The sequence below is a fragment of the Macrobrachium rosenbergii genome, chromosome 37 (genome assembly GCF_040412425.1).
Source record: "Macrobrachium rosenbergii isolate ZJJX-2024 chromosome 37, ASM4041242v1, whole genome shotgun sequence".
NCBI classification, from domain to species: domain Eukaryota; kingdom Metazoa; phylum Arthropoda; class Malacostraca; order Decapoda; family Palaemonidae; genus Macrobrachium; species Macrobrachium rosenbergii.
In genome coordinates, this window is record NC_089777.1 from 39,926,404 (window position 1) to 39,948,835 (window position 22,432).

At 36.1% G+C, this 22,432-nt stretch overlaps 1 protein-coding gene across 3 annotated transcripts in view; it reads left to right on the plus strand.

The window, feature by feature from the left end:
- Positions 1 to 22,432, plus strand: part of LOC136825515 (protein gooseberry-neuro-like) — a 162,076-nt gene that overhangs the window by 130,068 nt on the left and 9,576 nt on the right. For 2 of the 3 annotated variants that reach the window (XM_067082086.1, XM_067082088.1), the window contains one exon: positions 17,066 to 17,298. In XM_067082086.1, the coding sequence (XP_066938187.1) occupies positions 17,066 to 17,298 (233 nt within the window). The remainder of the gene's footprint in view (positions 1 to 17,065; positions 17,299 to 22,432) is intronic. The other variant, XM_067082087.1, reaches the window with a different exon arrangement.

Below are 22,432 nucleotides of genomic sequence, written 5' to 3' on the forward strand. Positions count from 1 at the left end.
AACCTACTTACTAAAGAAAATCCTAACACTACTCAAAAGGTGTTTACGGATATTTAAGTTGCTGTCTCTGGCGACAGGGAAAGTTCATTCCTAGGCAAGTGTTACATTCAAAATTGCATCTTGTTATTAACACAACCTATTATCATATTGCCGCAGCACCAACTTCAGTGACAAAGTGACAAAGATCTAGTTACAATTCAATATTATAGCAGATTACACAATTTCTTAGGTTATAACACATAACATGTTAGGAAATAAGCAACCTGAAGGGTTGATGATTACAACAAAATGCACAAGGGCTAGGACGTGTCCTTTAGCTTGCGAGGCTAGAGTGAAGTTCTCACTTATTTCGACTTCGTTGACTTGGTAGGTAATAACTGGTAAGAGAGGTACCCATCAACCTCCTCAGACTTTTGAGTGTTGGAGATATTCTCCTCAATTTAGGCACTGTGCCAAGCATGCCATGAGCATAATAGCTCGAATAGGTGAGTCTTGATCATTACTTGATTAACAAATTCTTTCTAGTACACTTAACAAGTTACTTCTACTAATTACAGGATCTTATCTAGGATGTTGAGATGATGTTACTTAAACAGAGATCATTCCGGCCACCTCCTCTGGGTATGTGCCAGGATCACTCTGTGATGGGGAAGGCACTGTGCCAATGAGACACGAATGCCAAGGAGAGCTCGTGGCTTTTAGTAAGCTAATTGGATCTCTTCCACCCCATCTTTTTCTTCTTTGGGTTCCTTCAAGGCCCATCCATGACAGTCCTAAGGGGTGATGAGGGCACCGACTTTGGGGAAAGGCAAGAAGTGCCATCGGGGCCAAAGTCAGGGGTAACCCTAGAGGCTACTGGGAGGCTCCCTACCCCATCTGCTGCAACAACTGGAGTAAGGGCAATCACATCTTCTGTGTCCTGGCAGGTCAGTTCTTGGTCGACCAAAGAAGGTGTTGCAGTAAGGTCCGCCAGAGGTTCACCCTTGGTGGACGGAGGTGATTGGGAAGAAGAATTGTCGGGTGCTGGAGGCTCACAATTAGCGATGACAAACTCAGTGAAATTTGGCGGATCCGTGACATGATCCGGCACTGGCACTGGCACCAAATTAGGGCTAGGCACAGGGTTCAATGCTAGTGAAGGCTCAACATCTAAGATAGACAGAGAGTGGCACTGCTCACGGCTCTCAAGTGGCACTGGCAGAGATTTGTGGTCAGGTGTGACATGGGACCCAGGGGTGCAAAACCCCTCGGTGTGCCTGAATTGGGCTCAGACAGAGATTCCTGTCCCAGATGGAGGTCAGAGCCTCTTGAAATAGTTCTAGTTGTGGTGTCTGCTGCGAGTTGCTTGTTAGGGCACCCAGATCAATTTGTGGAGTGCCCCTCCAGCTTGCATGTCTTACAGTGGTATTGGGTTTTTCAGCATCCTTTTGTGAGGAGGGAGGACTTCTTTGGTGGCAGTCCTTTCATGAGGAGGGAGGACTAGGCCTGGATTTGCATGGAGAGTGCCCCTTCTGTCAACCACTTCAACGGGCGAAAGGTGATTGTTCTGATGGTGGCATGCCTTCCAAGGTGGCCATGCTCCGTCAAGTGATGCTACAGTTGATACCTCCCTTGTGGGGGTAGCTAGGCACCGGAGGGGTGTTGGGGGAGGCCATCCCCAGGGGAGATCTCTTCCCAACAGAAACCGTACTCCGTGCCTGATTTTATTCACCACACCAATGTGGTGAGGTTGAGTGCACCAAAGTTTCGTGACCTGGAGCTTGACTGTGGGAATGGACTTGGTGTGGTCCTCTACCCAGGTCATAGTCCACCAAGTCTTCTCATCTATAGTGGCACGGCTGGCACTCGGGCCTGGTCAATCAGACAGATATCCGATGCGGTGTCTACCGTAACCAGCAGAGCCACTAGCAGGCTAGAGCCATCAAGGGGTCCTACTGAGATGGACTGAGTCCCCGCCTTCTCAGGGTGAGAAATATCAGGCAGCCATGCCTCATTGGACGTGTCACTGATCAAGTTGACGTGCTTAGTAGAGGTACCATGCTTTGGGCAGGCAGGGTATCTGGCATTATAGTGTCCAGGAGCACCACAGTCTCTGCAGAGGCCCTTTGGATGGGCTTGCTTACATAGGGTGACTGTTGGTGGAGAGGATTGATTGGAGGTGGATGGAGAGGAGTTCTTGCATTCCTTTGGAAGGTGCTGCTTGCCAGCTCTCTTTCTAAAGTGGCACTCGACTTTGGAGTGTCCCACTTTCTTGCAGTAGTTGCACATTGGAGGTTTTGCAGGGAGTCCGATCTTCAGGCAAGCTGATCCTGAGAGGTATCTGGGTGGCATTATGTGCCTGTGAGAGTTTTGGGCTGCTTGTCATTGAGGTGCACAGCGAAGGGCCCAGGAGCACACTGGAAAAAATCCTCCAGCATGGTCCTGTTAAACAGGTCCTTGAACTCTGTGCACGACATGGACTCAAGCCAGCATGAACCAGCTCGGGTCTTGTGGTAGGCCCATTCAGCCCAAGACTGACCGATTTCTGTGGGAAGGCCTCTAAACCTCTGTCACCATTTCTCTGGGGTTATCTCATAAGCTTTAGTTATGACCATCCGAATGTCCTCCATGTTCCCCTTCTTACCCTTATCCAGTGAGCAGAGGGTAGCCTTGGCTTGACCTTCCATATGCTTGGAAAGCAGTAAGGTCCTCTCTGTCTCGGTGGTGGTGTAGTTGTTGAAGAGTGCTTCTACTTCCCCCAACCACACCTCTGGCTCATCCTCAGTCCACTTGGGCATAAGAGAATTGGTACTGGATATTGTCGGAGTCGTTGCAGCAGGTGTGGGATTAGAGGTTTGTTGGTGGGCTACAGCTTTGGCACTGTCCTTTCGAGCCATCTCCAGCTCTATCTCCTTTTTGTTTAGAGCTAGTTCATACTGCCTTTGTTCTTCCTTTTGTACCCTTTCTCTTTCTGCTTTCACTTCTTCATACTTCCTGTGCTCTTCTCTCTCCTTCCTTTGCTCTTCTCTTTCTGCCCTCTCTCTTGCTTCTCTGGCTTCTCTCTCCTTCCTCTCTCTTTCTTCTTTTGCCAGTTCATACTGTCTTTGTGCCTCCCTTTCTTGTTTCTCCTGTTTTAGTGTGGCATCTAGCCTGTCTTGTGCCCATTTGGTGAGCTCTTTTCCCGTGAGACCTGCCTCCTTTCCCATATTCACGAAGGCTTGATACTGGTCTGCCGACATGGTTCCAACAAGTTAGGACTTAGTTGACTGATCTGGGAATTACAATGATTTGGGGCAGTGTCCCTTAACTCTGGTGATACTTCGCGGGAATGGCACCCTTCAATGAGGTGGCACTGTGGCTGAGTGTGCCATTCAAAGGTCACACTGATGGAGCAGTCCTTCGTTTGCAAAACCCTATGGATGAACACGCTACTGTTGGCACTCTGTGTTTCAATTCACAGGTGTTGCTTGTGTATTGCACAGGACTCTTTCTGGGTGGCACTGAGGTGCCAGCAGGTATCGAAGAATGACACCAGGTAGCAGCATAAACCAATTGTACTAGAAGGCAATGGCGCTCCACACGAAGCAGAGCTCGTGCAATGAGTCATAGAAAAAGAAAAAACAAACACTTCAGGTAGGTTGCTTGTTGACAGTGCCCAGAATAGTGGCACTGTGAAAGGGAAATCCCTTTAATTGGCACTCTTGGGTAACTAGTCCCTAAATACTAGTGAGGCTGCTTCCTTTCATGCAGAGGGAGGAAGTCTTTGGGTGTGCACTCAATTTGCAATTAATTTCTTATGGTATACGTAAGTTTTTGAGAGGACCCACTCATGCAAGACAGTTCCAGTAACTGTTTTTAGTTTCAACTTGCACTCCAAATTATTCAGTAATGCAGAGGTTTCTTAATGGTTGTCCATTCTTTCCTTTCAAGAAATGGTATGAGCACCCGCTCAGCTGCCTAAAGTGCTTGATATGAAAATGTGTGAAAATTGATGCAAGTAGCAATGACCTGAGTGCCTATCTAAATTACAACACTACAGGTGAATGAGTCAGGTAAAGCAAAAACAACAAGCAAGATACACTGATGACACAGGGATTATCCCAAAGATTTAATTTTCTGTAAAAATTTTAAGGTTTTAAAATGGAGTTTGAGTAATCTCCGTTGGTCTTGTAAGTAATAGGTTCCTTTTCAATAACATCTCACACAATTAACAAACTATGCTCTTATTAATTCTGGTTAAGCAGTGTACTTGTGAAAATCTCTGAGTTTCTCTCTCTCTTTTTCCTGACTGAGAGCATATAATCTTATAATTATGACTTATCACATCTAATTAATTTGTTATAATCTGCTTCTCAGGAATTTACATGAGATGTGGTTACCTAGTTCCTGTTATTTTAATTATCTTGTAAAAGATTTTCAAGTACTAAGTAAGACATTACGTTATGTATGCGAGTGAGGCAATGGAATCTGCTCATTAGCATATCGTGTGAATGACTGATTTGGAATGACAGTTCAAGGTCGTGCTTTTATTGTGACGAAAACATTCACATGCCGCATTGTTTACCAGTAAACTGAATTCAAAATGGCTGCTCGAATTTACGTGGCCCCAACAGCTGATAGCTGGTAACGAGGATGAAGAATGACCTCTGGACTAGTGATGTCACGTGGATGAATACACGACAACACGCACTACTTGGTTATTTTACAACACAAAGAAACAAGGCAACACTTAATTTTCTCTGACAGAATGATTAATGCCTATGTCTAGATGTAAGTTATTACTTAAAAACGACAGGAATGCATTTACGTTACTTAAAAATGGAGAATACGATCTGAGGTGGAGAACAATGTGCCTACCTGTTGGGCGGGGCTTAAGCCAAGGTGACAGCAAGAAGCATACATTGGGACTGCTAGGTTGGGACTTGCCACACGTGGTATTCTTAAAACAAGTGTGAATTTTCAAAGTTCACTTCATCAACAAAGGAACTGCACACTTCCACTGACGTGACTGTTTTTTAATCACACCCTAGCTAACTTTTACTGCTAACACATGCAATAGTTCGCTTACAGGCGCAGCCCTTCCTAAATTACTAACTTGTAACTGACCCTACTCTCAGTGTGTAGGCTAGGCACACAGTTCTCTATCCTGAGAAATTTGTGGTTGCTTGATTTAGCGCACGTGAAATTAGGAAATTTCGCATTCTAGCGTCTTTCTGTTATATAATCACAAATCACTTTTTAACACAGCTTATTTTATGTTCGTTCCTAACACAACCCTAATAGTATAACAGTTATAGTAAGCTTGTACCTGTTATCTCTGCCTTGATTCTTTCCAACTTGTATTTTTCTTATGCCTTGTGGAGTTAATTTAATTGATTTAATTTGCAATTAATTTATTTTCCAAGTTTGTTTCAACTCTGTAGACTAGCTAGCAGGTGCTATTATGCTACTGTTTTTTTTTACAGAAATGGCTGGCAAGGTTAAGCCACTATTACATATTTGGCTGGGCTTGGATGATTACAATGAATATTGATTGAGAGTGTGCTATGGGCCAATACCAAGTGCCAAATATGTAAAAACAATGTAACAAAGAAAAAGAAAACTCACCTTCTTATTACATTTAACACAAAAGGGAAGGTCGCCAGAAAGCCCATTAATTAACTTAAATTAATTTATTACGCATAATTCAAGCAGGTAGATTGATTTCTGGCTGGCCTGCAATCCAGCACAATAAGTTTAACGTGTAATGTACAACAGACTTTACAATTAACAACTGAGATAGCATAAATTCTGGCTGGGATACAACCCAGCAAAAGAGTGCAACAAGTATCTGGTAACAAATTTACAGTTAATTGGCTTTCAAGTTGAAATGGTGATTACACAATGATAACACATTACAGACATTGGCTCAGTTCTCCAGTGCTATGACTGTCAGTTCAAAAGATGTCTTGTCGGTGGCAAGACAGAGTGGAAATCTTCTTAGGCACATTAACAAGGTAACAGGTGGCAGAGTCCGAGGAACGAAAGATTCTCTCACTTGCAATAATTTATAGAGCTCTAATTTAACACAGTGGAAGAATGTTTTACTCTATATCACTGAGCAAAGATTAATTCAGCTACTAAACATAATTCAGGGGGAACTAATTATGCTAGGCATCACAAGAGACTTTGAATTAGGAGATGAAATCTTGAGAAAATCAAGTAAGAGGAAAAGAAACTATTATTTAATTACTAATTAGGACTTACCAGCAATCCAAGGGTGTAGTGTGCACATCTACAGATTGAACTTGATCTGATATGCTGCTGTGAGCAATCTAGCATATGGCTATGTCATTAAGAGAGACTACGACCGTAGCTTTAGGACGTAGCAGGCGACAGTGTGTCGTCGTTCAGTTCCTAGCTGAGACTGACTCGCCAGCCTCCTTCCATCATCTATTGGAGTTGTTATTGTCGCTTGTATACCCCCGGTTCGGAAGCGGGCGAGTTAGGAATGTGGCAGGTCTGAAGAGGGGTAATTGAACTAGCAGACAGACTTCACAGTGATACGAGTTTTGGGATACGAGTAGCTACAGGGACACGTAGCACATCTGTCAACCCCGTGATAAATCTAAGTTCCACCTGATCTGACCTACCACGAAACTTCTCCTATCACTATCTGGGGGTGACCCACCCTCAAGATATCGAATTCTGACCTCCATGTTAAGAGGCCAAGGGGACAAAAGCAGTACACATCCGTTACAATGTATATATATATATATATATATATATATATATATATATATATATATATATATATATATATATATATATATATATATATATATATATATATAGTGATACAGGGCACAGGGAAACACTCCAAGAAAAAGAAACATATTCAGAGGAAGGCGGACGAAAACCACACATCACTAGGCTGTCTTTTTTTTTATTTCATAGCCAACGTTTCGTAATTATTTACAGAATTACATCCTCAGGGCTGTGCATAAGAAAAGATAAAAAACAATTATAAGTACGGTCTTAGAATACATTTAGAATATTACAGAGTAAGAATGAAATATATATAAATAAAAACACATCCAACCTGGAGGTGAGACAGTATATATATATATATATATATATATATATATATATATATATATATATATATATATATATATATATATATATATATATATATATATATATATATATATATATATATATATATATATATATATATATATATATATATATATATATATATATATATATATATATATATATATATATATATATATATATATATAGATAGATAGATAGATAGATAGAAAACTTTTAAGCACCTGTCCACACCTGACGAATCCCCTATAGCAGTATTGAAGTGAATCGGCCGAGAAGACTACCTTCCTTCCCGCTCTCTCTCTCTCTCTCTCTCTCTCTCTCTCTCTCTCTCTCTCTCTCTCTCTCTCTCTCTATATATATATATATATATATATATATATATATATATATATATATATATATATATATATATATATATATATATATATATATATATATATATATATATATATATATATATATATATATATATATATATATATATATATATTTATATATATATATGTGTGTGTGTATGTTTGTATATACACATATATGTATATATCTTATTTTTCTAAGATAATCTCATTTAGTAAGGCATTTGACCTTTGCAATTTCCTCCCTTTTAATTAATTCTGGGTTTTTATTTAACGCAACATTGATAATGATTTTTTTATCATATTAATCTGTGAATGTTTTGAATTGCTCTCTCTCTCTCTCTCTCTCTCTCTCTCTCTCTCTCTCTCTCTCTCTCTCTCTCTCTCTCTATATATCTCTCTATATATATATATATATATATATATATATATATATATATATATATATATATATATATATATATATATATATATATATATATATATATATATATATATATATATATATATATATATATATATATATATATATATATATATATATATATATATATATATATATATATATATATATATATATATATATATATATATATATATATATATATATATATATATATTTATATATATATATATATATATTTATATATATATATATATATATATATATATATATATATATATATATATATGTGTGTGTGTGTTACAGTAAGATTATGAAACCAGGGATTTCACGAAACCCCCGACATTTTAAGGGAATTCGTGAAATCACCAATTCACTTAAGAACATTTGATCCCCGAGGGGCTAGTACTAAATACGGCGAAACATTGATTCATCTACACTGTTTTGCAGTGTTTAGTACTAGCCCCAAACACTGCGAAACAGTGTAGACAGTGTAGATGAATCACTGTTTCGCCGTGTTTAGTAGTAGCCCTCGGGATAAAAACGTCCCTAAGTGAATTGGTGATTTCACGAATTCCCTGAAAATTTCAGGGATTTCGTGAAATCCCTGGTTTCGTAGTCTTACTGTAACATACACACACACATATATATTCATATATATTTATATCTTATTTTTTCTAAAATAATCTCATTTCATAAGGCATTTTACCTTTCAAGTTCCCCCTTTTAATTAATCCTGGGTTTTTATTAATGCATCATTGATAATGATTTTTTAAATTGTTAATCTGTGAATGTTTTGGACTGCTCTCTCTCTCTCTCTCTCTCTCTCTCTCTCTCTCTCTCTCTCTCTCTCTCTCAGCTTGGTGGTACGCATATAGCTCCCAAATGGACGGCCCGTGTTCGATTCCCGAACCGGAAGAGGAGGGGAGGTTGGGCAAAATTCCTGAAGTCCAATATATCTCTGTTGATCTGAAACAGTGAACTAGGATATCTACAGTCATACCATTTTAAATATTAACACAGAGCCTTAAAGGCGTTGCCACTTCTTAATCCAGTTCGTTCGTCTACACTGTAAGTTGGGAAAATCCTAAATGTGACATACACGTGCCATATCTCCTGTTTCATAATGCTAAATTCTCTCAGAGCTTTTCTAGTGTTTGCAATTGTATAAAAATTAGAAATTGTACAACATAAAGTAATTCTGAGATGGTTATACGGCGAATGAATGGTTTTAAGGGGGACAAGACAAAACAAGAAATTTTATGGCCGGAATACAATACCCCATATTATGGAGAGGGGCTGAGAGCTCGAAACAGATTGTTGTGTTTACTGAAAAGTGGCAACGTCTCTAATGGGATCCATGTTTCTATTTATAATGGTATGACTATAATTGTTAGTCGACTGTTGTGGGTCGCACCTAGAATGGAGATAGAGGAGAGATAAAATCTAGACGTGCGTGTTCATTGATCAGTCAAAAGTGTGTGCAAGCAAAACAGGAGGACCTCTACGAGGTAATCTTCATCCCGAAACCATTTGTAAGATAGTCATAATTCTCTCTCTATCTCTCTCTCTTTCTCTCTCTCTCTCTCTCTCTCTCTCAAGTGGTGCAGGTGTTATTTATGAGATATTTAATGAGTGTCCTTCATGATACAATTAAATTTATAAAAATCGAGAAATATGCTAATAATCAGACACGGCATCTTCTGAAGTTAACTCCTAAAAATGCTCACACATAGATACATGCACGCATAAACGCACACGCACACACACATATATATGTGTATACTTTATGTATATACATATACACATATATATATGTATACATACATATATGTATATTATATGTATATATATATATGCATATATATATATATATATATATATATACATATATGTATATATGATATATATATATACAGGTATGTATAGTGTAAGTAGACAGATGTTTTGGAAATCTAAGTCTCAGCTGGAAAAGAAGGGCGCAGATTAAGAAACACCACATTTTATGAGTGACGCGTTTCGTCGTTTCTTCATAACAACATTTTCAAGCCTAAAAGAGAAATTACACTATTTTAGTAGTTAAAAGATTATACAGTCATTATTGGCTGACAAAGCTGAGTTTTGTTGTCACCTGTACTCAGCTTTGTCAGCCACTAATGACTTTATAATCTTTTAAGTATTAAAATACTGTAATGTCTTTTAGGCTTGAAAATGTTATGAAGAAATAACGAAACGCGCCACTAATAAAATGTGTTGGTTCTTAATCTGCGCTCTTCTTTTCCTGCTGAGGCATTATATATATATATATATATATATATATATATATATATATATATATATATATATATATATATATATATATATATATATAATATATATAGCTTAACGGTAAAAATCAACACTAGTGGTAGGTGTCCAACTAGTTGGGAGTTCGGATCTCTCTGGTGACGAATCGCCTATCAAATATATATATATATATCAATATATATATATATATATATATATATATATATATATATATATATATATATATATATATATATTTATATATATTATATATATACCCCCTTCTTCGCTGTATGTTATTTCCGAGGTAGAAATAATTGGATATCAAACGACATTTGTAGTTTAATGTTTGTGAATGTGCAAAATGTCATGGCTTATGTGACAAATATATAGGCTACATACTGTAATATATATATATATATATATATATATATATGTGTGTGTGTGTTACAGGCAGATAGCTGAATGCATTTAAGGATATTTGATCCCCCAAGGGGCTAGTACTAAACACGGCGAAACAGTGACTCACCTACACTGTTTTGCCGTGTTTAGTATTAGCCCCTGGAACTAGGGGGTCGAATGTCCCTAAGTTGATTTTGTTATCTGCTTGAAATTTCCAGGCAGTTCGTGGAATTCCTGGTTTCGCTATCTGCCTGTAATACCGAGGGCACGGAAAGTAATTCTGCGGGATATGCACGTACATATTAGGTGACTTATTATTTACGTCTCGGTTGGTCGATCCGAGTCCTTTGGTCCACACTAAGGTTCTTAAGCTCTCTGACATTTTTACACACCTACGGCCTGCCTTTAGAAAAGATCCTCAACTGACATAAGGCCTTCTTAACCTAAACCAAACAACCAGTCCGTTAATTGTACTATTGAAATAATATACATACTATTTATATATATATTAATACATATATATTTATATATATGTATATATATATATATTTATATATACATACATATATATACATATATTTATATATATATATATATATATATATATATATATATATATATATATATATATATATATATATATGTATATATATATATATATATGTATATATATATATATATATATATATATATATATATATATATATATATATATATTCACGTACAGTTTTAAAGTCTTCCAACAAAGTTATAATTACCCTTTACTGAAGATGGACTTATTAATACACTAAAAAATTTTAGATAATTTTCTAACTGCATACCGCAGAAATGCTGTTTCTTGATGAGTGTATGACAGTTGTTATTCTTTTTTAATATACTGACCATGTTATTACAAGTTTTGTTCTAACAATATTTTACAGTGTTTGTTGAGTAAAGTTTAACTCGTAATACTAAAAATTCTTTTTTGTAAAAAAAAATCGTTTAAAATAATCGTAATTAGCATAATTTATGATTTTTCAATTACTTATTAATTTAGTTTGAAAATCTGCAGCTTTATCACAAAGATCTGATTAAAAGAGAAAGAACTGACTCTAGTCTTTTTCGAATATGATTTCAATTAATTTTGTTCATTTGTTTCCGTACTCTCCTTCTTTCAGTACTAGGCACAATAATGAATTAGAATTGTGCGCCTCACTCGATGCTGCATTAGAAAAACCCAATCCAAAATATAAAAAAAAAACATCAAATAGTATCAAAATTGCCTCTCTAAAATCTCCCTTTAACATTTGACATTCAAACTCGGACGTCGAGAGGGCAACTGAATTATCGATACGCTATAAAAAATCTAACTAGAATTTCCGTATTGGTATGTTTATAGTATCCGCCGTGCAGAAATTGGAAGTGTGTGTATATATGTATATATATATCTATATATATATGTATGTATATATATATATATACATATCCAATACAGCACGAAGGAACGCGTGCTTGAGAATATCACTAAGTCCACGTCGGAAGGTGAGTGAAAACCGGGACTTTGAACAAGTACTTTCGTAGTTTATTCTACATTTTCAAGTTCACACTGAATACAAAAGAAGTTGACAGAGGTTTATATACAAGAACAGCAGGTGGGGGAGGGGTTACAGTTTGTTAATCTGGGCAGCATGTTCTTTAAACAAAAAAGACAGGGACAAAGGATTAAGGGATAATCCAGGGTGGAGATTAACATTAAGAATAGCCCACCCAATTCAAACAATATTGTATACAGTATTACTTGTAAAGAATGTAATAAGATTTATATTGGTCAAACATCAAAAGGACTAAAAGTAAGAAACTCCCAACACAAATATGCCATTTCAAGAGGCTTATCAAATAATGGCATTGTGGATCATTGGCTTAAGACAGGCCATGGGATGAACTGGGATAAGTCAACGGTCATCTACAAGGCCAATGACCATCAAAAAAGAAATCTGCTACAGAGTGTCTTCATCGAAGCTACTTCCACCAGGAATGTTAATCTCCACCCTGGATTATCCCTTGGTCCTTTGTCCCTGTCTTTTTTGTTTAAAGAACATGCTGCCCAGATTAACAAACTGTAACACCGCCCTCACCTTCTGTTTTTGTATATAAACCTCTGTCAACTTCTCTTGTATTCAGTGTGAACGAAAGTACTTGTTCAAAGTCCCGGTTTTCACTCACCTTCCGACATGGACTTAGTGATATATATATATATATATATATATATATATATATATATATATATATATATATATATATATATATATATATATATATATATATATATATATATATATATATATATATATAATATATATATATATATATGTATATATATTATATATATATATATATATATATATATATATATATATATATATAGAGAGAGAGAGAGAGAGAGAGAGAGAGAGAGAGAGAGAGAGAGAGAGAGAGAGAGAGAGAAATAAGGAATTCTTACGATTCTTTTAGCTTTGCGACCAACTTTGCATGCACTTAATTAGCCAATATTCATTTCCTCTTTTGATGTAAAATTGTTTTCACGTACGTTCCTCAAGGCAATATCACAAAGTAGACATGCCTCACATCAGTTTTAACTCAAATATTTACTCATTTGCAGCAGGGCACTAAACTGCAAGAAGATTTGCTCATGTGACACCACCTACGAAAGAAGGAATAAAACGAAAGAAAGTGGAAGTGAAGTAAATAATATTTTAAAAAGACTGAGAATATTGTAATGCAGGAGGTGTAACGGATAATGTTAAAAGAAAGTCCGTGATATGTCGTGCAAACGACGCCCCAGGTGAATACGTAATGGTGCGAAACGTATTTTGGAGAAGCGTGATAATGTGAAACCCACCTGTTCTATTTCTTATCTATGTTATTTTTCTCTTGGGATTATTTCTGTAATATTTATATGTTCTCTTTATACACCCACACGCGCCCCCAACAACACACACACACATGTACATATATATATATATATATATATATATATATATATATATATATATATATATATATATATATATATATATATATATATATATATATATATATATATATATATACATATACATATATACATAGATCCTCACCTGCAAGAAACCCGAAGATCGATCCTGAGAGAGAGAGAGAGAAGAAACGATTTAGGTCCTATTCCTGAGCAATCCATTGTGCTTTTGCTGCCCTGAACGGTGAAAATGTACCGGGAAGTTAGTTGACTTAGTGGTCAGCAGTCACGTTGGGGATTGGCTTGTAACTCATCCAAAAGGATTTACTGAGATACGCGAAAATTCGTTTACCAATGAACTGCTTAAAATATCACATTTTAAAACATAAAGTAGCCCATTTCGGAAACCAGTGGTGTCGTGGATAAACACCGAAGCGAGAAGGACAAAATAAAAAATAAATAAATAAATAAATAAATAAATCAATTAATAAGATAAATTAAAAAAAATGGTATTTTAACCGGAGCACTTTACCCCTGCGGTGATGTAATAAAGCAAATATTAGTTAGCATTTTCATGTACCTCTGTGACCTGGCGGAACACGAGGACAGCGGGTGTTGTATGCGTGTAAGTATTGATTAAGGAATGTATGTATGTATACACACGTACTTTGTATACTGTGTATGCGAGTAAGTACGTCATTAAGTCCCCCTGGCCACCTCGACGCAGACGACCTGTGGCGGCCCATTATGACCCACTGGGAGGCCAGCAGCTTGGGTCAAGAGAGTGCTCTCGCGAAGGCGTCTCTAAGGCTGAAAATAGTTCGTCCCGTATCTGCCGACGACCCACCACCAAATGACTCGTCCGTCGAGACGTGACGATGATACTGACACGGTAGTTAGGGGCCAATTGCAACTAATGTATTGCGATATAATTTATGCATCTTGCGTTCGTTACCGACTGCTGTAGTCCCTGACCAGGGGGTAAGACGCCGCCCCTCCCCTTCGCATCACGCCTCGGTTTGGAGCGGACGTACGGGGGTCTCCCATCATTGGTCTGGAGTGAATGTACGGCGCGTGGGGAGGGGGGAGGTTAGCGGTTGGTTTGAGGGGCACCCCGCTATCGGTCAGGTTTAGACGTGTGAATATAATGTTAGAAAAAATGACATTCAGAAAAAATAAACAGAAAATAATTGTGCTCTAAAAAAAACTCTGCTCTGTTATCTAAGCTGCAAATTAGATTTTGATGTGTAAAGGTGAATCTAGGAAATATATTAAGAAAGAAAAATATTAAAATCGGAAATAATTGTACTTGTGGCAAAATAGTTCTATTTCCTATACTTTTAGTTAGATTTTGATGTTCATGATGCTCATAAAAAATGTAAAAGGAGAGAAGGATTTTACTTGCAAAAACGAGTTTTAGTGTCTTTGTTTTGAGTTGGAATCTGATTTTGTTTTGAGACAGTTACTATATTTTATATATTTTTCTCGTGTTTTGTTTCTCTTTAGAAAATAAAAAAGAACCAAACCCTTGTAGTCAAGAATCGTATGGTTCCCTGTGGTAATTATATTTGAAAATGTGTTGATGTTTTTTAAGATAAACATGAAAACCTAACCAATTTTTTGTTTCTAGATAAATTTTTGTATTGTTCTTAGGTAAATTTATTACAAATTTTCTTTAATTTTTACATTGTATCCGTACAAACACACGATGTTGTTATTCAAGTTGTAAATGAGAATCGAGGGTCCGTGATAAATTTACACAATTATAATTTTTTCTCTTGTTTTTAATGTGTTAAAAAAGTTCTTTTCAGCAAATTACTGATGAGATATTGATTCTATGCTGAGAGATGTTTATCACAGCCTTTCTATCTATCTTTAATGTATTTATGAATAACCTTATCTTTTGTCCAAATTTCGTAGAGGCTTGAAAATTGGCGCAAATCGTAGCAATACGCCAAATAAAGGCTTCTCACATAACTGTGGTCCAAAATTTTAGAGAATAGAGTTATTGATACTAAAAAGATTGCGTCAGAAAAGTTGATGGTTTGGGACCGCAATTAGGTTGCTATTAAATCTTGATTTTATTCTTAGAAAATTTAAATGTAGATTGTTATTTTTAGCTTTTCCTCTTTCCTGTTTTTTTAAGTAGCACGATTAAAGCGAATTCTTTCTTTACCGTGTCATGGAATAGAATACCATCATATCGATAACCTCATAAGATTCGGAAAATCAACTCCTAAATAGCAGTTATTTTGTGTATTTAACCTATTGATGGATTACTTGTTTATGTTTGAATAAGTTCATTTCTTTAAGATACAATAAATCTATTTTTCAATTTCTTCTTTTGCGCTGATGGTTCTGATATTTCCAGTGAAGGAATTTTTATTATATTTACTATTAATTGCGTATAATTACTCAATTATGCATACCATCAGCAAATTACGTATACATGAAGTAAGTGCATTTACCAAAAACTTTTCGCGCATGATGTCGATGAAACCCATACAAAATTTCTTGTGCATTCCATCAGTGCAGTGCACAAAGCATTAAATTAGTTATGTATCATCCTCAGCTAAATGCATTTACCAACCTATGGACCATTAAATCACGCATGTTTACCTTCAGTTCTTTATGCATACTCGTCATCTGACATACCATTTACAAAATCTTCCGATTTGGAAACGAAAGAATTGGGCCACGGTTTTCCTAGAACACTTTCGGTGCTTGTTATCTATAGGTCTTTTAGCGTCTGTGGCCATACAAATTGCTCTTATCATCTCCGATAAGTTATCTTCATATCTCGGGTTATCTGAATTATTATTTTGCATTTATGGTAAATTACTTGAGCATATCTGGATATCCATAATTCTCTTAGATTTCTAATAAGTTCTGAATTCACACACACACGCATATACAGTATATATATATATATATATATATATATATATATATATATATATATATATATATATATATATATATATATATATATATATATATATATATATATATATATATATATATATATATATATATATGTACACACACACATAACACACACACACACACACACACACACCAATGAGCAAGGGACAAGGGACAGGAATGCCCGAATACAGACATCAAACGGGAAGACGGGCAGAGAATCATGGATTATGAGACGTTGGGAATAAACATGTAATCAAATGACTATTCAAGAGTATTTCTGTCCGCCTTATTGTTTGGTGTCTATATATATATATATATATATATATATATATATATATATATATATATATATATATATATATATATATATATATATATGTATGTATATATATATATATATGTATGTATGTATGTATGTGTGTATGTATGTATATATGTATGTATGTATGTATATATATATATATATATATATATATATATATATATATATATATATATATATAGATAGATAGATAGATAGATAGATAGATAGATAGATAGATGGATAGATAAAGCAATTAACCTTTAGCATCCCAACTACCCACTGTAACACCTCCCTTAGCATCTCTTGGTTATCCTAAGTTCTCCACACGACCGCAGATGGTGACCGAGGCGTGTTGAACTTTCCTGCAGGGGGAGGCAGCATCTCCGACAGCGACACGGAGAGCGAGCCGGGCATCCCCATCAAGAGGAAGCAGCGGAGGGCGCGCACCACCTTCACCGCCGATCAGCTGGAAGAGCTGGAGAGGGCCTTCGAGAGGACCCAGTACCCGGACGTCTACACCAGGGAGGAACTGGCCCAGAGGACAAAGCTCACTGAGGCCAGGGTTCAGGTAAGGGAGTGGGGGGGTTGAGGGGGGAGGAGGAGGGCAGGGCGATGTGAAAAGGCTGTCAACGTTATCACGGCTCATACAGTTGCTCTTGCTACTAGCTCTGTCACGACTTGCATGGCTGCTTTTGCTACTGATTATTGTCTCTGCTTTCTACTTTTAACACTACCACTGCCGTTAGTACTGTCAGTACTTATAATACTATTAGTGATACTACTATAGTACTGTCACTATTAATAATGCTGCTGATGCTACTAATGCTATCACTCCTTTTAATACGGTTAATGGCTAAGTACTGCCACTAATTATAATAGTCTTACTGCTACTAACACTGTCACTTTTTACTATTCTTCTGTCACTACTTTTAGTACTACTAGTGTCATTCGTACTGTCACTTCTTATAACACTATAAGTGCTACTAGTAGTGTCACTGCTAACCATGCTGCTGCTGGTACTAGTACTGTCGCTTCTTGTAAAACTATTACTGCTGCTAATACTTTTACTACTTTTAATGCTGCAGAAACTACTCTTGCTTCCTGTACTTATGAAATTATCACCCTTAATGATAATAATATATATAGCTGTTTGTGATCGCAGCTATTCTGTTTATATTGTCACTTCTCATGATGCTTTACTAAAAATAATCTTGTCATTATTTATAGTATTGCTCTTGCTCTTAATATTGTCACTTCGTATGATGCTGCTACTGCTACTAATACCGTCGCTTCTCAAAATGCTCTTATTGCTACCATTTCTGCCGTTGCGTATAATGCTGCTACTGCTGCTAATATTGCTGCTGTTACTACCTATCAAGCTTCGATATTATTCCAATACTTCTTGCATTTTGCTGTCGCTACTAACACTGCTGTTGCTGACAATGTTGCTAATGGTAGTAACGTGCCACTACCAGCGTCATCGCTTATGCTTTTACTAAGACTGTCAGTAGTTATTTGCGTATAATGTTTTTTTTAAATAAAACTAGCACAAGTGCTGCTTTTATACTAGCACCGAATATAACAGTCTTTTACTACTAATACTGTCTCTACCTGTAATATTACTACTGTTACCAGTGCTATCAATACTTATAACACTTTGACACGATTAAGATATACTATCGATGCTGCTAATACTGCTACACATCTACTACTGACAATAATATTACTGCTACTAGTACTACTTCTGTAACATCAACGAGCATTACTGCTCATGGTGTACACCCAAATTACGGTGTCTTACACGCCTTTCCTCCTGAGACCATGTCCACCTCTTCCCGCCAACACCAACGCCCTCTGCCTGTCTCCAGAGACTTCTTTGGCCCTGGGCGCCTTCTTCCCAGTCATTTATTTTGCGCTGATAGATTCCACTTCACAGTGTGGTTTGAAGGAAGTTTCTCAAATTGCTGTTCCCTCTTTGCCTTTCCTCATGTAGTATTCTCTCCTTTGCTCTTGCATTTCTCCATACAGTATTTCCTCTGACACTGACTGCCGTCTGTCCTTTCAAGATAGCTTATCCATTGAAATTTTTTCTTACTTATGATACTTATAATGCCACGACCAACAATTACTACAACTGCTACTTATACTGATACTACTCTACCACCGGGATTACATTTACCACGACATTAATATAGAGATCATGGTTATAGATGTTACGTCTTAATGCTGCTAATTCCGTTTCTACAATCACTATTGCTCCTGCTGTTACCACCATTATTCATGATGTTAAGACTGTTGTACGCTTCTACCACCTCTACTTCTACGATGACATAACTACTACTAAAAATGATAGTAATACTAACGTTGTCTCTGTTGCTAATGCTACAATACTACTACTACTGATGCTACTTATGTTGCTACTAGCACACTGATAAAATCCTGATTCTAACAATTGTGATGTACTGAGAGACACATACAAGGATTGCACTTCCTGTGTTCTCATATCCATAGCTCTTCGGGTTTGAAGAATTCTTCTTATTCTTATTGGGAAAACTTATTCTATCAAAGACGTCAGATAACCCCAGTCACTTCTTTATTTTGCATAAGTTTATTCTTTATTCGTTTTTTTATTGAAGCTCATTCCTTAATCTAGCAACAAACTTGTCTATGTTCCCGCAGAATCTAATTTTTATTATAGTATAATTTATTACTTACTTCCGTAAAATGTATTCTAGCTACCCAGCATTGCGTCATTTAAGGTGTTCATTCTTAAGTTTTGATATCCATCTTCATCCTGGGGCTTAGTAATGAAATTACTTACAAGGTACGTAAGTTAGGCTGGGTTAGGTTACGTTTCGTTTTTTCTAAAAATCGTTTTGATTTGACTGCCACGCGAACCTTTACTATAAAGCTTGACCAGTGCTTCGAATGTCGATGTAATTTCTACTGAATATTATTTCTTTCGTTCTTTCCTTCTTCGTTATTTCTTACGTTTTGCTGTTATCCATTACCATTTGCATCCACAATCCTAAGGCCTGTTGCAGGTTTCATCAGTGCATGATATATATATATATATATATATATATATATATATATATATATATATATATATATATATATATATGTGTGTGTGTGTGTGTGTGTGTGTGTGTGTATAGATATACATATGTATGTATACAAGATACGTTTGAGCTTACGCAAGCGTGATGAACATAAATGAGTGAAAAAATTAATTAGCATAATATTGGTATAAAATCCTTCTTAAAATCTCCTCATAACAGAAACAGTGGCAGTATTTTGTAATGAGCGTTACAATAACATTTCGTCACACCGCCATTTCATATATAACTGACAGCAGTTATAAATGGCGTTGTGTTGGTACAGTTCTTATTCGTTAGGCATACTATAACCTGGAGTTGCGAAGGCCTAATGTAAATCTCTAAGGACATTTATCTCCCCTTTTCATCATATGCTATCTATACTTTTTTTATATTTAGACAGTTCTTGAGAACAAGTTTCTCTTTTTTGGCAACTTTTAAATTTTCCATCAATAAAGTACTTGCACGTTTCTAGTACTTGCTTGCATAACTACTTCAACTAGTATTATTTTAGTTCTCATTAAAATGACTGTAAAAAATTTCTTATCAATGGACAAGGTATTGTTCTTGTAGAAATCTATTTTGTGTGTTCCAAAATCAGTCGAGAGAAAATACCTCATTGCAAACTAGTTTACGAAAAAATGAACTAAACAACCAATCAATTTGTGAAGTGGTCTGGTGTGTATTATTATTATTATTATTATTATTATTATTATTATTATTATTATTATTATTATTATTATTATTATTATTATTATTGACGGTAAATGAGACCATTTTCATGTGCATTAAGGCATGATATACCGGTAGAAATTTCAACCATCATACCAGTATTTATTGCACAAGCAAAGGGTCTCATTTATCCTCATTTTTAATGAATGTGAATCTTCAGCATAGTCTTCATTATTATTAATATCATTTATTTGTGTAAATATCTACAGAAAACTTGCGTAAAAGGTTCATTCTACGGGTAGAATTTTAGACAGTGATACTTTGTTCTTCAAAATATGCATATGTCACGTTATGAGCTTGAGAGGTTGTCTATATTTCCATGAACGTTTCCATATACTTATATACCTTTCCCACTCGTTAAGACATCTAATGGTATGATGCTATCGAAAAGTTGAAAAAATTAATTTCTGTAACAGTGTTAATTTTCAGTGAAAACAAGAACGCTCAGAGAGAAATTTTGATAAATCTCCTGTCGTAGCAATAGTGCTGAATTAAAAACATAGGTATTTATTTTGCTTTCGAGCAAAATTGTGACCGGTTGTCCCACGCACAAGACGGCTACCTTTGTTGCAAGTTCCATCGACGTTTACTGAATGGAAATGCAAGTGAGAAATGATCCCATAATCGGCGTAATAAAACCTTAGCAGCAGAATATTCCAACGTCCTCCCGAAAGACCAAAGGACAATATGATTACCCTGCTACATCCATAAAACATGAGCAGTTGGTTCCTGAACCCTCCTACAAAAGTAGTGGTTGATCTATTGGAATTTATGGATTCAAAAGATATATAAAAATACCAAAAAACCCGAGGGCAGACAAACAGGCAGATGATATGTCACCAAGGGTAATAATCATAGATAGAAGTCGTTCATATTAACACTGCCCACTGTCATTCCAAATGAGGCAGTGGGGAGTGGGGCGAAGGGAAGGGAGTGAAACCTATAAGGAATATCAGGGCAGTATCAGGTTTCTTTAGACACTTAGCGTATTCAGCGAATGGCTGATGGTAATTACTGTGCTAATTCGATTTATGGGTCGACGCGAGTCATGCTTGTTTGAGTGATCTGCAGTTTGAATTTATAGTTTGGGGTTTTGGGATAATCCTGTGCATTGATTTTTTAATCCTTGTATTATGATTCTGTTATCAACTGTGAGACGACCATTACTGCTGATAGCGCAATATTTATTTCTTTCAGAGTTTGTATAGCCTACCTTCAGATTATTATCAATTTTTTATTGTGTACCCCTATCAACTATGAGAATCCATTTATGTCGGTAGCGCTATATTTCCGTGATTTTTTGTACGTGCCTTTGTACCTTCGAATAATTTGGAATTTTTTACCTCTGATTTTTAGGTGCTCTTGCTATCGTCTGTTAGACGTTGATAGCAAGATTTGCAATGTTTTGAGCCGTAATTTTATCAGATAACAAGATTTTACTTTTATTTTTGAGTTCACGTTATCACCTTCACTTTTTTTATCTTTATGTCGGCGAGATAACAGTCCAGATGATAGTAGGATAAGGCCCAAATATATCTTCTTGTTCTTGTTGTTGTTGATCTTCTTCTTCTTCTTCTTCTTCTTCTTCTTCTTCTTCTTCTTCTTCTTCTTCTTCTTCTTCTTCTTCTTCCTGAACAATTCTTCTGTTCTCGATATCCTACTATTGTAACAGGCATCAGCTTATTCTAGTTTTAATATGTAGTTCTTCAAGCAAGAAGCTGCTGTTCCTCCAGATCATCCCTGTTTTTCAAGGAAACTATTAGCTATAACAGAAGGAAAAAAAGCGCACAGCATGATGAACCAGTTGAAGGCCTATAGGACTTCTAAAAACAAACATTGGAGATATGTGCATTGACAGATAAATATACATAT